Raw genomic sequence first — 15,678 nt, forward strand, 5'->3', positions numbered from 1 at the left:
AAGCAGCAAATTATAAAAGTAGACACAACTGCCTTTTTAAGGCAGATGCCCAATGCAAGAAGTACCTACTGTTGGCTACCTCCCATCCCTTTCACATCTTGCTAAGTGTCCAAGAAACAACCCACATATCCAGCACCAGAGGAAAACTTGAGCCTATTCCAAATCTTGAGTTTGAAACTTGGTTAAGATATGAATGAGCCAGAGAATTTTGTTTTCTTCATCTAAAACCAGAGCAAATTGCAAACTTTAAGGTTATTTTGGGGGATTCACTTTACAAACGGAAGATGCACTTCTATCACTACAGCAACAGCCTACTGGTTTATTTAAAACAGGATGGTCCTTTTTCCTCACCTCAGAGTACTTTCTTCAAAATCTCAATTGTATCACATTCATTTTGAAGCACTAGAAAAAAATATGTCATTAAAGTAATAAACTCAAAATTTGAATAATATTTTCTTTATTTACAAGTTAGAATCAACAGACAAAGAAAAGACAATCCAGGGGACCAAATGGGGAGATGACTGAAACCCCCAGGGGCCCCAAATGGAGCAGAAGGAAAAGGGAAAACAGAGTAGAAAAAAAAAGTCAACGTAAAAAAAGAACGTCTTCCTCCCTCCCCATGGAGGCTGAGGGGACCACGGCCCCACCCTGCCTCGGCCTTACCTAGCTTAAAATAAATTAGAACAAACAACCTCAAAACAGGGCCCTTACAAGTGAACAGGGCAGCTACGGCCTCAGGTAACCCTGTATCAGGGCCTTTGCCCATTCCCACCCTTTACCCCTGCCCCACCACAGTCATTTTGAATAGGGGCTCTATGCCTAAGAGGTCACTCTCCATGGGGCTGGGAACGCAGTTGTATTTTGTCCATTTATGTCCCTCCTTCAGTAATTGTCCCTGCATTCCTCCCCCCTGCAGAGCCAGCTCTCCTACAGTGGGGGGAGGGGGTGAGATGAGGAAGTGTCACAGCAAAGGGAGAGTAGGGGTGGGGCAGGGTGGTCTAGGGGTCCGGTCCTGCGGAGCCTCCTGCCCCATCTGGCCTGGCCCCTTAGCCTGAGTCTGAATCACTGGTGTCTGAAGAAGAGGAAGATGAAGAAGAGGAGCTGGAATCCGAGCTGGAGCTGGAAGCACTGAGGCGGGACACTGCTACCTGCTGTGCCGATGACGTCTCTGCTTTTTCACTCGCTGCAGAACAAAGTTGAAGTTTAAAGATTATTTCAGTCTGATTTCCATTTTTCAAGAGTCAAGAGGGCAGGGTGTAGTGAATTCACAGTGGCTTACTGAACACTCACCTTTCTTGGGGGGCTTTTTGGTAGAATTGAGCTGCCCACTAACATCTTGTAACCGCTTTTCTAGTTCCCGCTTCTTCTCCAAAGCCAGTTCCTCCTTTGTCTTTCCCACAGGTTTCTTAATAGCTAGAAAAACAAATATACCAGGATTAAGATAGCCAGAAGCACCCTAGTTTCTCTGTCCCCTATTGTTGCCAAATTCCTTTCTTGAACATTGGGAAGCAACTAATCCAACCCTTATCATCCCAGGAGCTGATGATCTCAAGTCCATCAAGCATATGCCTAACTATCCTTCTCTCACTGTCCTCAGAACTTCGTGAGGATTTGCTGAGTTAACTGAGTTAACTCTGCCCCTCTAGATGCAACAAATCCTCCTCAGAACTTCGCAAGGATTTGCTGAGTTAACTGGCGGGCCTCATTTCATACTCACTATAGGGCTTCCGAGGTTTCTTTCGTAGGCAGGAAAGGACATAGCGTTCAAGCTCTCTAAGTGTGGATGGCTTGAGCGTTTCAAAATCAATCTCAATTTCTTCTGGGTTTGAGTCACGTAAAGAGGGCTCCCTGGCTTGAATTATGTGTACAACTCGACCCAGTTTCTCCCCGGGCAACTTGTTGATGTCCAGGCTCAACTGCCGCTTCTCGTCGTAACTCATGGGCCTGCTTTCTTCCTCTTCCTCTGAATCATAGCCTGCAGGCAGGGCAGGTGGGGCTGTCTTTGTGGCCTTTTTGGGGAGTCTACGGGCAAAAGAAAATTGTCAATTGTGGGATATTCTCACTATTCAACCCAGTGACCTGAATTTCATGCCTGAAAAACTGTTTTCCATTAAGGCAAAAGAGTGGGCTACTAGACACTGTATCAGGGGAGCAGAGCTTCTATACATGTCAAATACTTTTATTAATCTCGGACTTTGAGAACTAAATATAAGTACGCTGGCACAGGTCCACTTTTTTTTTGCTCCCTAAAGCACTAACCCACCCCCGACCACAGAAGAAAACACGAAAAACCACAGATTCACTGGTTTAGAGAAGGAGTAGGCAGACTACACTGTCAGAGTCAAGCAGCTTTGAGAGACTACAGTCTTCAAAAGTCTACTTCATCACCTGGCCACTTGCAGAAAAAATTCGCTGGACCCTGATTTAGAGAAACCTTTGCAAGGAGTGGGAGAAATCATCCTCCCCGGAGAGATTAGAGACATAACTGAGCTGTCTCTGCTTCCATGTTAGATAGTACTCACTTGGTGCTACTTCCTCCAGAAGGTCCAAAGCCAGGAGGGCCTAGGGTAGCAGCGCTGCCAGCCCCACTGCCACTCGCTTTCTTGGACTTCTTGGGCTGAGATGGGCGAGGTGCCCGAGGCCCTTTGTCATCTTCCTCAACCCCAGCTCGGCCTCGATGCTTCTCTGCCTTCCGTTTCTTCTTTTTCTCTTTTTTTTCCCTCTTTCGCTTGGGCTTGGATATCGGGCCTTGGGACAGGGCAGCCAGTTGTTCATGTACTGCTCGAAGCTAAAGAGGAAAAAGAATCATGTGAAATAGAAAAAATAAATAGGTAAAGCAATAAAGACTGAAACAAAAAAAATTTAGGGCCAAGACAGCGCACAAACCTCACCCAGTAAACTGAACAGTGACAGATTAAAATAATACCTGTTCCTGTAGTTCAGCCAAGCGATGAGCCCTTTCTTCCTCAGAGTCAGAGCTTTCACTCTCTTCTTCCTCCTCTTCATCCTCCTCATCTTCCTCCTCCTCCTCCTCAGAAGAGCTCTCACTGCTACTTTCCTCGCTGGAGGACTCTGAAGATGATTTGGCCAAGCCAGGGGCCAAGGCAGTAGAGACTGGTAAAGGCCCTGGTTCCAGTGGTTCATCTGGCATCTTGGCATAACGGAACTCAAATACATCCTAGAAAGAGACAGCAGACTCAAAACCATGCTAGTGGATATGCCCTGATCATACCCAGCCATATGGCAGCTCCAATTTACAACTGTAGAGACTGGGAGAGCCCCATGTTGAGGTTGTGCACCACAGACAGCAAAATTTCTCTCCCCAGACCCATTTATTCTTCCAACTCCGACCTTGACACTCACCTGTAACTTTCGTGCCATGGCCACGACATCATGGTCTGGGGGATTGTACTTATAGCAGTTGGAGAACATAAGCCGCACGTCAGCAGCAAACTCCTGTGCATCCCGGTAATCACGATTCTCCATCTTCCGCTGCAGAAGGAGGCAGCATCAGAAGCTGCACAGGCAGGAAGACTCACCTTTCCCTGCCAGCTCCAGACACCGCAAGGCTAGCCCTCTGGAGAGTACGGGGGCGGGGCAGGGGTAGCCTTAAGGATCTATGCCCTGGGGCTCAAGTTTGAAGTCAAAGGAATTTGGGTGGGTTGAAGAAATACCTATGTCTAGGAAAAAAAATCATTTCTAAGTGAAAAGAGAGGGTGGGTGGCCTCTGACTAAGCAGCCATCCCTTAATTTTCCTATCCTAACCCAACATTCCCAATAGGTAGGACCTAATTGTAGATGAATAGCGATGCTCTGAACACAAAACCCACCACACTGTCTCAAACTCTAGAAAATATGGACTCCTAACAAGTACCTGACCTTCTGCCCCGTTACTATTTTGTAAAAATAAAATGCCGAGACTGCTGTGTGCCCGGAAAAAGTGACTGTTTTATTGATCCCTAGGCTCCAATCACTGCCTGAGTATCCCATCTGCCCCATGCAGTGGGTACCTTGACAGTGCTGAGGTCCATGGGGTGCTTAATGATGTCATGGTAGTCATGCAGGCCAAGTGCAGAAGCGTCCACTGGTTTATAGAAAGGCCAGGCATAGGCAGCATGCTTCTTAGAGAGTAATTCCTTCAAAATGCCATTGCAGTGTTTTAACTGTTCCGACAGCTTTCCTTTCTTGGAGCTTTGGTGCTGTTGCTGAGAGTCAGGCAAGTCTTTGCGTGGGGGCTTGATAGGGCGGCCACTCTCTCTACGCATAGGGGGAAGCCGTGCTGCCTTAGGCTCAAGACCCCCGGGAGGGCTAGCTGGGGAGCCGGGAGCCAGGATAGCTGTAGGTGTAGGGGTGGTAGTATCTGCTTTCCGCTTTACCCCTTTTTTCTGCAGAGAAAAACAAGACAGGAGCCTTTTACCCTGGGTCCACTCCATTCAAGACCTTTCCATCCTCGTTGTCCCAAAGATATCCACAGATGTATACCTTGGCAAGGGGCTGGGCTGGGGGAGCTGCAGAGACAGCAAGGAGCGGGGGTCCAGCGGAGTGCAAGGACTTGAGAAGGGGCGAAGAGATGACCGATGGGTGGGGAATGTTGAGGACAGTGGTAGGTATCTCAGGTGGTGGAGTATACAGGGCTGTGTGAGACACAGAAGAGACAGCAGGCACCTGATGGGCACTGGTGATACTGCCCTGGAGTGCTGGGGTGGGGGGAGAGAAAAAAAGTTTAGTCTGATTATCTTTCCCATCTTTCGGTCTTCATTGGCAAAACTCCTTCTCTTCCTACCTGCCAATTTGGCCCCTTTCTTGTGGCTGTTCTTAGGGATAGTCACCACAAGCTCTTGTTCCTCTTGTGGCATTGATGCCACCTTCTGTAGAAAGATCTTTTCCAGCGTTTGTGCCATCAGGACAATATCATCAGTAGGCTACAGGAAACACAAAGAAAAAGTTCAAATGCCAGCAAAAGACAAGCAAAACCATTTTTCTCTGAGGAATTCCTAGCCCCAGGCATCACCACCACCCCCCTTATACAACTTCACCATCAAGTACTGAAAATCACCTGTATTGGGCCATTAAATTCCCTTTTCTCTTCCAACTCTGCCCCTCAAGATGCAACAAAGAAATAAAGTTCAGAAGTAGAAGAATGAGAGCTGACTAAAAAAAAAAATAGTTCCTGCTCTACTCAGATCTCTGGAGATTTCTCTGAAAAACAGGGCCACTATCCACAAGAATAAAAAGTGTTCTATTTAAACATCTCTTAACTCTGGATCTCTGAAACCACATCACTGCTTTTAGTGGTACCTTTTGGAACTCAGACTTTCTAGGATCCTGACTACTGAGAACACCTACAGTAAAACACTTAAACCTTTCATTGATAAAGTAGTGATAAAAAATGCACTGTCTCTCCCCAACTACTAACAACACAGAAACACTCACCTTGTTGTAGATATAACAGTTGGTGAACATGGTATTAAAATCCTGCATACACTCTGAGGCAGCCCAGTAATAGTTGTTTTCAAGTCTCCTCTTAATAGTACCCATATCCATAGGCTGCTTTATAATTTTGTGATAATCCTAAAAAAAGAAATGGTAGGTCAGAGCTACAAAAAGATAAACACGCCTGTTCTCCTAAGCAAACTACCGACCCCAACACACACGCACATACACACCCCCTATGTGTCAAGAATACAAAGTCTCCTAAACTGCGGCCCCAATTAAATCTATGGGATAGGAAAAAAATGGAACAGGATTCTTATCACCCATAGGGAGGCCCCTACTGCCTTTCTCTAACCACCCACCTCCCACCCACTCTGGAAAAGCTTCCCATCCTGTGACATTACCTCTGGGGCTGGCTATCCATGGGCTGCATGAGGGAGAGGAAGAAGCTAAGAATTTTGGCCACCGTGGTCCTCTCCCAACCTGGGGTGGGAATCTGTAAAATGGAGCCAGGGCACAAAAGTTAAGGAAGGACACATGGAGGGCACAATGAGAGATGCTAAGATAGCAAGCGGTTGGATCAAACACAAAGGACCAAGAATCCAGAAATCTGGTGGCTATCTGCCCTACAGGGTAGAAATGGGAACTCCTAGGGGCCGCAGCAGCTACACTAGACAGCCCACCTCCACGCACACACATTCTTGTTCATTTCCATAGCTCCCCACTCCAATCTCTCTACTCACCGGCAGACCCAGTTTGACAGCATCCACAGGCTGCCGGAAGGGCCATGCAAACTGATGTTTCCACAGAGCCTTCATCACCACCTTGTGCAGGTATTGCAACTGGTTGGTAACCCGTCCTGGCTTTTTGGGATTGGACACCTCCGGGGGTGGTGGGTTGGCAGGGGTTAGTTGCAAAGCCGGCACTGAAGCCATTGTGGGGCTCTCGAATCCCTCATATAACAGGGAGGGCTTTCGAATCCTTTTCCCAGGCGCTGCTGCCTCTGGGCCCAGCCCCAGTAACCCTGCATTCCCCTCCCCAGGGAGCCTGTGAAGACAAGGAACAAAACCATATGTGATAATCTTGTGGAACTCGAGAGAGTACAATTTACACTAATTTACACTACGTACCCTCAATAAATCCAGGCTTGGAATCTAGTGAAAGGTGGTCAAGATTATGAAAATGAAACCAGTATCCAAACAATCCATGGAGCTTTTGTTCTTCTACTTCCTACCACCTCTTCTGTTCTTAGTCCTACATTCTGAATTCTCAAGTCTGATGGACTCTTTCATCTGTTTTTAAAATTTAAAGTGAAAAAGCCCAAGGTAATTTCTCACAAGGCACAGCCATTTGAGAATCACAGCCTTATTGGGATGGGACTTAAGCAAAATGGGTGGAGCCGAGAAACTCAAGCCCCAAGCTTCCTCCTCACTAGGGACTTGGTGGTTGCCATGGTGGTTGAGCCTGAGAGAAGCGGGTGAAAAGGAAACAAAATAGAAAAATTTCATAAAATGCTAATTAAACAGACACTTAAGAATCCACCTGTGCAGAAGGAATCAGCATCCTCCACAAGCTCTGGATAGTTAACTCCAAACAGATCAGACATCTAACGGAAAACCCTATCAACTCAAAAAAAGAAAAAAATCAGACAAGGGAGCATTTGTCACACTTCACAGCCTGGAATACCCCAAGCTACCAGCCTCCAGAAATTATTCACAAATTCGTCTCCTCCCTCTGAAGAACTCAAAAAATAGAGCTGTCCGAACAATCAAGGTCAGCAAGTTCCCTCAGAAAAGTGATACAGACCTCCCCTGCAACCCCTAACATAAACTGCGATGCCGTTAACAGTTCCCACTGCAGCATCAACTCTGAAGATCAAACGCCAATAATGCACCAAGTTTACATTCTCTCTGGTGCTCCTCGAGACCAGGTGCTTCCCAAGGCCCAAGACTAAAGACGTTATACCGAAATCTCATTGTTTACATCCGCAGAGCTGGACTAGAGGATCCTTAGCTCCACCCTCCTACCCTGAATGAAACTCCCAATTGTATCACAAAAACAAAAAAAAAACACAGCAAAAAACCCAATCCTCTGCAACAAGACACACAACTCTCAACACAAAACCGCACCAGTCAACGAAAGACTAGCAGGAACTTAACGACCTACCCCAACCATTAGGAAAGAGTGATCCTTCTACCTTCTACCCTACTCAGGAAATCTCCGTTTCCAGTCCTCGAGCTCTATCACCATGGCAACCTTGTAAAGCACAAGATACGGCCACGAACCCACTCCCCCAAAAGGCCTGACAAACCGTCGCTAGACACCAAACCCACGACCCGCAGGACCTGCTCCCCAACCAGCGTCCTTCCCCATTACATTCTGCCGCCACCTCCCTCTGCCCGACTCGGGTAAGATCTAACCACAGAGGAAGAAACAACATATAAACTGACAACCTGTGCTCCCTCCATATTCAGGATCTGGGCCACTGCCTCAGTCCCAAACCGCCGCTCAACCCCCTGCGCGAGCCCGGCGAGCCAACAGTTGCGCCACGGAACAACAACGCGCCCCACTCGGTCCCGCACTCCCTCCGAATCCGACGCCCCACACCCGCGCGCTGCAACTCGCAAACGTCCCCTTCCCACACGCCGTTCGCGGGGACGTACTTGTTGTGGGGAGTCACGTTTTGCAGCATCTTGACCACGGGGAACCGGCGCTGCCCTCAGCCGCGGAAAGTCCGGGTGGCCTCGGTTCCCCTTACCTTCCAGTCCAGCATAACCCGGGAAGTGAAGGGGGGGGGGGGTCGGGGGCCGCTGCCCTCGGCCCTCCAGGCAACAACCCCCCCCGCCGGGCCGGCACGAAAGCAGTCTCCTCCGCTGTTTCTCGGAGAACTCCCGGCAGCTTGGCGCGCTCCGCAGGAGGCGGACAGCGAGAAAATGGCGGCGGCCCCAGCTGAGGCGGGCGAGCGAAGGGGGACGGACTCTTCAAACCCCAGGACAGTCCCCGATCCCAGACACCGTCGTCAATATTGCCCGCTGTTGGTCTGCAAGGATCCCCTCTTCCTGCCAGGACCGTCCGGCGCGGACGAGGTCCCGTTTCGATCTCGGATGGAGGCGGATGAACACGAAAAGTGGTTTAGGGAGCCGCCGCCTCCATCTTTGAAATCCTCTTGAGGGCGGAGTAGAGGGGGTGGACAGACTCCGAGGACTGGGCGGGGCTCGAAAAAGGGGAGCTTCGGGGGCTTCTATGGGGTCTGTACTGTCCGCCGGGACCGGTCATAGGCCGAGACGAAGGCCATTTCCAAGCGGATGGACGTGGATTGTAATGGCGGCCCCGGACGACTCGAAGGCTCTGTATAGGTAGGCAGAATCCTCCAGCTCGTTCTAGAGGCTGCTCCACTCCAGCGCGAAATGGCGCCGCCGAGCCCCGCGCCAGCCCTTTATATATAGGCAGGGGGGCGGAGCTTCGCCGCTCATGCGCGCCACCGCGCTCGCGACTTCCCCCACCCCCTCCGCGCGCGCGCGCTCGCTCACGCGCGTGAAGAAGCGCAGTCGAAGGGGGAGGAACACCTCTCCGCGGGAGCGTTTTCTATTGGTCGGCGGATGCGATGACGTCATAAGCCTCATTTCCAACGCGTTAGTCACCAGGCAGAAGAATGCCGCATAGACCCACAGGGAAGCGGCAACCCGCCACATCTCCGAGCCAATTGGCTGCGCTGTGGTTCGGCAACTCCAGGGAAAGAGCGAGGTTGGCAGGGGTGCAGCACCCTCTCCCCGCCTCCCCTTCCAACAAAGTCTTCCCAGGCGTCCAAGCCCAGTGCGACTGGTGACTGCCAAGCTCGGGCAGGTCGTGCCGTTTGTAGCTCCTCCATTGGCCAGACTGGCAGGACTGGAGGCGGCCGCGTGGGCGTAGTCAGCCTGGGCCCGCCGGGGTGTGGTCACAGGACGCCCGCGGCTTGTTGTTCTCGGCAGTGAGGAGGCCGCCGCAGTGAAGAATCTGAAATGAGGAAGGAGACGCCATCTTAGAAGCCGCGGCCTGGCACTGGCAAACAGCTAAGGGCTCCCAAACGCAGCAAGGAACCGAACGTTCCCGTTCTCCGCAATCAAAAATACATAATTGATAATTAAAATCCTCCCTTTTCTTCCCCAAGCCAAACAATCGAAGACAAAGGCAAAACTCTCCCCAGAATCTACCATCTGTGAACTCTTAAAGGCTTTTCACCAACAAGGCAACCAAACAGAATACGTTCCAAACACTTGCACCCCAAGCACCTCTCCAATCCCTCCCACTCATACCTTCAGGTACCAATACAAATATCTGCCTGCTCGACAAAACCTCGGCAACCCTTAACTGGGAGCAAAATCTCCAAACGCACCCATATACCCTTTAAAATGAAACCCACCTCCTCCCCAAACTTCATTCCGGTGTCTGGCTCAGAGCGGAAAAAACAAGTCCCGCGAGGGGCGAATCAGGGTGAACGCCCTCCCCCTCCTGGCGAGCTCAGACCTTTCCCCACGCTCCCCGCCCTCCCCTCACCCCGAAGGCAGGCCCACACCCTCTAAGGGTCCTGGCGTCGCGGGGGCGGAAGGGCCCCCCCATCCCCCCCACCAGGGTTCGGAGTCCTCCCCACGGAGCGGCTGGTCCATCGGTCAGCGCCAGGGAGGAGGGCGAGCGGAGGAGGCGGCGGCTGCGGCTCAGACTAGCCCTCCCCCTCCTCTCCCCTCCCCCCTCCCCCCGGGCCGTCCGCCTCCGAGGAGGGGCAGGAGCCATTTTGGGAACTCAATTTCGCCCCCTCCCCCCAACCCACTCAACTTACATCTTTCCCACAATCTAGTACAGTAATCTGATTAGGGTTACAGACTAAGTGTGAATAGAGCCAAAGCACAAGGTCAAGATCTCTAAAGCCACCTCTGGGGCTCCCCCGCCCCCTTACCGAAGAGTGAAAGAATTTCCCCCACCTGGGCTTTAGTGGGGGGCCTTCCCCTCCTCCACGTCCCCTCTTCTGGCTACCAAGGAAGAAAACAGACTATGTATATCTGAATAACGAAATTAAGGTAAGTTAAGGAATATAAGGGCCCCCTCCTCCCGCAAACCCAGGGCTTCGTGAGGGCCTAGGTCCTTGAACTCCAACTAGGTCACCCTCCCTCCGTAGCGGCCCTGGAACCCTAACCTCGCTTACTGTGTCTAAAATGGCCATCAATTCTCGACCACCCGAGTCCGGCAAACCCTGCGGAGGAGGGGTAGTGGGCACCGGGAAAGCAGTCTCTCTCCTCCCCCCCACCCACCTCCGATCAGACCTCGGCCCCAAAAGTACACGCGGGCCCGCCCGGGTGGCTGCAGCAAAGAGAGCAATGACACAGCAACTTTGCAAAGGCCTTCTCCCCTCCCCCATTCCCCTCCCCCTAACGGCCCAACCTCCCCAATCTGCCTTTCTCCACCCGGGGCCTTGCAAGTCTGCACACAGGCCCATCAAGGATCCGGCCAGGGAAGAAAATTTAGGAGGTCGAGAGTATACAGGGCCTTATTAGAAAGGAAAAGGGCAGCCAGACAGTACTCTGGCTTATTTCCCTGCATTCCGGAAAATCACTGCTCTCCGCTCCCTCCCAGTTCTCCCTTCCCCTACATGAGTCACAGGGGAGGCTACTGCTACTCAGTAATTTGGAAAAGTAACTCTTCCCTCCTTTCCGTTCCCTCCCCCGCAATACACAAGGAAAGAACTGTTCAGGAATGGGGGAGGGGATGAAGGAGGCAAGAGACGCCACCCAGGAGAAACCCGAAACCTTGGGAGCTGTGAAATCGTTCCAGGTCCTGAGACTCACTCTCTCCTGTCTCAGGCCACGATTTCCAACCCCTCCCAAGACGCCGGTTGGGCCGGTTTCTGCTCCCAAGAGGACCTCAAGCTTCCAGCCTGCAAGCCCTCCCCAGCCTGGGGTAGACACATGCTCAGCTAAGACCCCCGCCGCGGCAAAGAAGGTTTTGTTCGGAAGGCTCCGCAGGTCATGTCCACGTGAATGCACACAAATTCGATAAGCGAGTCGAAGTGTAACCTCCACCGTGCCATGTGGCGACTGCCAGCTTCCTACCACTGATACAAAGGAAGCACAGAAATGCTCCTTAGTCTCTGCGGAGAAAGGGAGTGGGCGCCTGGGAACAATCTCAGTTTACAACCCGGGTTGCCAACTCTCAGCATTCCCATCTACGAGTAAGAACTACAGTCACCACTCCCACTCCTCAGCCCACTAGGTCACCCCACCCTCCAAACGCCAAAAGGATCCCTTCTCACCTGGCTCCAAGCTCCTGTACCCCCAGGGGACGAATGGAATGGGGGGGAACACCGCCCCCACGCCCCTTTGCCCTCCAATTGGTATTGAGACAGAGGTTGGCCATTCCCCTCCCCCACCCGAGGGGCCCTCTCCTGCTCGCCCCCCTACACACTCCCATTGGCTGTAAACTGTTTGAAGGACAAATCCTCCCACCCTCAGGATTCTTCTCTGCACCCCAAGAATCTCCCTCCCGGACTCCCCACTATTGGTTAGGCACTTAAATGACTGACAACGCCCCCGCCCGCCAAAGGCCCCGTCTCACCTGGATCCTGGAACCTTCCAGGGGGGCTCCAATGTTCCCCTTGTCTTGGTGCGGGGGGAGGATGTAATCCGGGGTGTCACCCCCCCGGAAACTGAGGTTGCTTTGGGGGAGGGGGCGTAGCCCCCAGCCCCTCCCTTCCCGACTGAGCTGGGGGGTGGGGAGAGCATCGGGGCCGCGCGGCCACGTCAGCAACATCCAGATTGGCTGACCCGGGTCACGTGCCAGCCGCTCCCTCCCCCCCCCGCCACGGGGGCGTTTTCCGTAGGTTCCTAGGGGTCGTTCAAGGGGCCAAGGGGGCCGCATGGCCCAGGCATTTCTCCACAGACCCAGAGCACTCTAATGCCGCTGCTTCTGCATATCCCCGGCTTCCCATCCCGCTATCGTCGACCCTCTCCCCCCCACTCGCCTCTCCGTACGGGTTCAGCATGGCTGCCGCAGCCCGGGAACGTGCACAGCGCAGGCGCATGGGTGCGACCGGATTGGGGGAGGGGAAAGGAGAGCGGGAGGCCGCGGGGAGAGCAGTGCGCAGGCGTGAGGGCGGGTTCCGTAACTCCCGCGGCGGGGCTCGGAGCGCGCGCAGTGGGTGGGGCGGAAGCGGGCGCGGCGCACCGGCCTCCCGCCTCAGCAGGCCTTACCCCACTGCGGGCGGCCTCGCGGGGCAGCCGGGGGAGCCCTGCCTCGGTTCCTTTTCCGCAGGTGGAGGGTGCGGCTTGGGACGCCCGAGCCGGAGTTCAGTGGGAACGCGCGCCGCCGTGCTGTTGTCAGTGGAGGAGAATGGGGCCTGGACCTGGAGTTGTGAGGGTTTGCAGGGTGGGGTCTCTTCCCGGCTGTAGTGTGGTTCCACGACGGGAGTGTTGTCACCGCCCTCGTTGTGCTTGCGGCGGGGAGAGGAGGTGCGGGCGGTTGGTGTGGGCGTTTTGTTCGGTCTCTTTGTCTTAGGCCGCTTTCTAACCTCTCATTTCCCCTGAGTCTACCTGGAGTTCCTTACTTTATTGAGACCTGCCGGAGCCTGGACTCCTTTGCCTGCTGCAAAACTTGCCGGCCTTTTGATCACTTTTACTTCTTTACTGGGCTCGTCTCGATCATTTGAGTTAAAACACTTAGGCTTTTTCTAAGGCTTTATCCTCTGCTCATGTTGAATAAAACCCATAAAAGTCTAATCTAGGGATGGTTGCCACCTAAAGGCGACCTTTTACTTGTTCATGGGCAGTAATCCCTCCCTTGACCCTCAGTGTGGTTCAAATATTCACTCTAGTTCATAACTCCCCACCCCCACCCGCAGAACGGAACAGAAAGGCCAGCTTGCGCGAGAGTTCTTGGCTTTCCATCTCCCACCTGTAAACTGGGCCGTGTCTGTGTTCCTTTACCCCCATTGTACTCGAAGTCCTCTCTTCGGATTAAAGAAATGTATTTTCCTTTTGACCTGGTCAATCTTATCTGTTACTCTGAAGCTCTCCTCCATTTTCTACCAATTAGTATTTTTAACTAATCCCTTAATACGGGTTTCCCAGCCTAAAAAGAAGATAAGAAAGACAACCTTATCAATATTGTATTCCCTTGTGGACTCGCTTATCTAACTCTCAGCTCCCCTGCAGTCAAGACCTGAAATTGTCATCTTAATGTTCCTCTCTCTGCCTCATTCCCCACTCTAGCTCGTTTCTTCCACTACTGAAACTGTCCTGGCAAATGTCACCAGGAACCTCCTAATTGGCAAAGTCAGGAAGCAGTTTTCAGTTCTCACCTTATTTGACCTCTCTGAAGTGTTTGACATTTGATCACGATTCCTTCCTGAAATTCTCTACACCCTTGATTTCTGTGACTACTTCTCACTTGTTTCTTTTCCTGCTAGTCCAACTGTTCCTCTGGTCTCCTTTGTGGACTCTTCTTCTTCGGCCCTGTTGATGTTTGCCAGGGTTTTGCCTCAGTTTGCTTCTAGTTCTGTTCATCGTCTCTAAGTAATCTCAGTGGCTCAGAGCCTCTCAGATCTGTATTTTTAGTTCAGAGGACTCTCCTGAGCGAAACTCACTACTGAATTTTACCACTTGGATAATCCTCAGACACTTCATCGTTTTCAAAATTGATACAATCTGTATGTACCCTAGACCTGCTCCGTCTGTATTATCCAGGCTGATGGCAGCTATTCAATCAAAAAGCCTGGAATCTGGGAGCCATTCTTGATTTCTTTTTCTCACAACATTTTATCTCCTAGGCTTATCATTGTGCCTCGAGTACAGCCATTGACTCACACTCTGTCCTAGTCCTATCACCTGAGCTGTATCAACAGCTTCCTAACTGATTTCCTTATTTCTAAAGCTGCACTGTTCACTATGGTAGCAACAAGTGGCTGTTTAACATTAAATACTGTTTTAAATTTAGTTCCTCAGATGCCCTAGCCTCATTTTAAGTTCTCATTAGCCATGTGTGGCTAGTGGCCATCATACTGGATAGCACAAATTATAGAACATTTCCATCATTGAAGAAAGTTCTCTCGAACAGTGCTGCTCTAGATTTTTCTCTCTGCCTCTGCCACAATACTGCCAGGAATGAGCTTTCCAAAATACAACTCTAGCCATATGCTACTGTTTAAGCCCCGTATTAATTTCTCATTGCCTGTGTGATAAAGTCCAAATTCCTGTGCTTGCCAGAGAGGTCTGCCTAGCTCTCCAGTGTCATGTCTAGCCACTTCCTCTTGGGCCCTATATTCCAGCCGTAGTGAACTGTTCCCCAGATACATCATTTTGTTTTACACTGTATTTTACACATACTGCTCTCACTACATGAAATATGCTTTTCTCCAGTCCATCTAAGCCCAAATACCATCATCTGAAAAGCCTATCCTTGCCTTCCAAATTGAGTTGACTGCTCATCCCTTGGTGTCCCTTTCTCTTATGATTGCACCTTTCACAGTGAATGGCATATATGTGATGCCACATGTTTCTCTCCCTTACTAGACTTTGATCTTGAGAACAGGGCCATGTTGTTTTGTTTTGTTTTTATTTTAAATGCCCCCAGCTCCTGGCTCAGGACCTGGCCAATATGAGGTGCTCACAAAGTGAGCAAATGTTGAAGGAAGTGGATGTTTACATAAGTATGTGACTTAGGTAAGATTGTAATGTATGTGTTTGGAGCGGGGGCTCCATGCGTAGTATTGGGGAAATAATCATAGACAAAGTTATTGTTGTCAGATAAACATTTGAGACACTGGGATGGTGTGAGGAAAGACAGAACAGAGCAGGTCATTTTCACAGAGCACTGCAGTCCAATCTGGCCCGAGTAAAATATAAGCTACAAGAAGTAGAGCCGGAGGAGATTGGAAGTTACATTTATTTGAGGCAGTATGATGATTTCCGGTGCTGTTAAGTTTGGACCTAGTGGAGAGCCTCTGAAGTTTTTTGAGCAATGGCTTGATTGGAATTATGTCATTAGATAGGAATCCTATCTTCATATCCCCAGTGGCTATCACTATACCTGTTAATAAACACCAAATAAAAATGCCACGTGTTGGAAGGAGGTGAGACTGGTGATAGCTAAAATTCATTGAGTTTTTGAAATGTCTCAGGCCCTATTATAAATGCTTTACATGTAGGAACTCTTCTAATGTTTATAACCCTATAAAGTAGATACTATTGTTATCACTCCCATTTTTCAAATGAAGCGACTGAA

General features: G+C 50.9%; 1 protein-coding gene across 9 annotated transcripts; it reads right to left on the minus strand.

The window, feature by feature from the left end:
• Positions 1-428: 428 nt before the first annotated feature.
• Positions 429-12,500, minus strand: BRD2 (bromodomain containing 2). Of its 9 annotated transcripts, none has more exons than XM_079932941.1 (14): positions 12,016-12,497; positions 8,097-9,426; positions 6,564-6,725; positions 6,177-6,480; positions 5,434-5,571; positions 4,784-4,922; positions 4,483-4,697; positions 4,011-4,385; positions 3,364-3,492; positions 2,927-3,178; positions 2,523-2,788; positions 1,718-2,022; positions 1,291-1,413; positions 431-1,183 (listed from the first exon to the last, which is right to left on the minus strand). In XM_079932941.1, the coding sequence occupies exons 4-14, from the start codon at positions 6,366-6,368 to the stop codon at positions 1,047-1,049; spliced, it is 2,271 nt and encodes a 756-aa protein (XP_079789067.1). In that variant the 5' UTR covers positions 6,369-6,480; positions 6,564-6,725; positions 8,097-9,426; positions 12,016-12,497; the 3' UTR covers positions 431-1,046. The 9 variants fall into 9 exon arrangements, with proteins under 9 accessions (XP_079789065.1, XP_079789061.1, XP_079789063.1 ...); XM_079932940.1 differs by having other exon boundaries at positions 6,564-6,897; XM_079932939.1 differs by lacking the exon at positions 6,564-6,725 and having other exon boundaries at positions 429-1,183; positions 4,483-4,634; positions 12,016-12,500.
• Between the last annotated feature and the right edge of the window lie 3,178 nt (positions 12,501-15,678).

Source organism: Stenella coeruleoalba (genome assembly GCF_951394435.1).
Source record: "Stenella coeruleoalba genome assembly, chromosome: 10".
NCBI classification, from domain to species: Eukaryota; Metazoa; Chordata; class Mammalia; order Artiodactyla; family Delphinidae; genus Stenella; species Stenella coeruleoalba.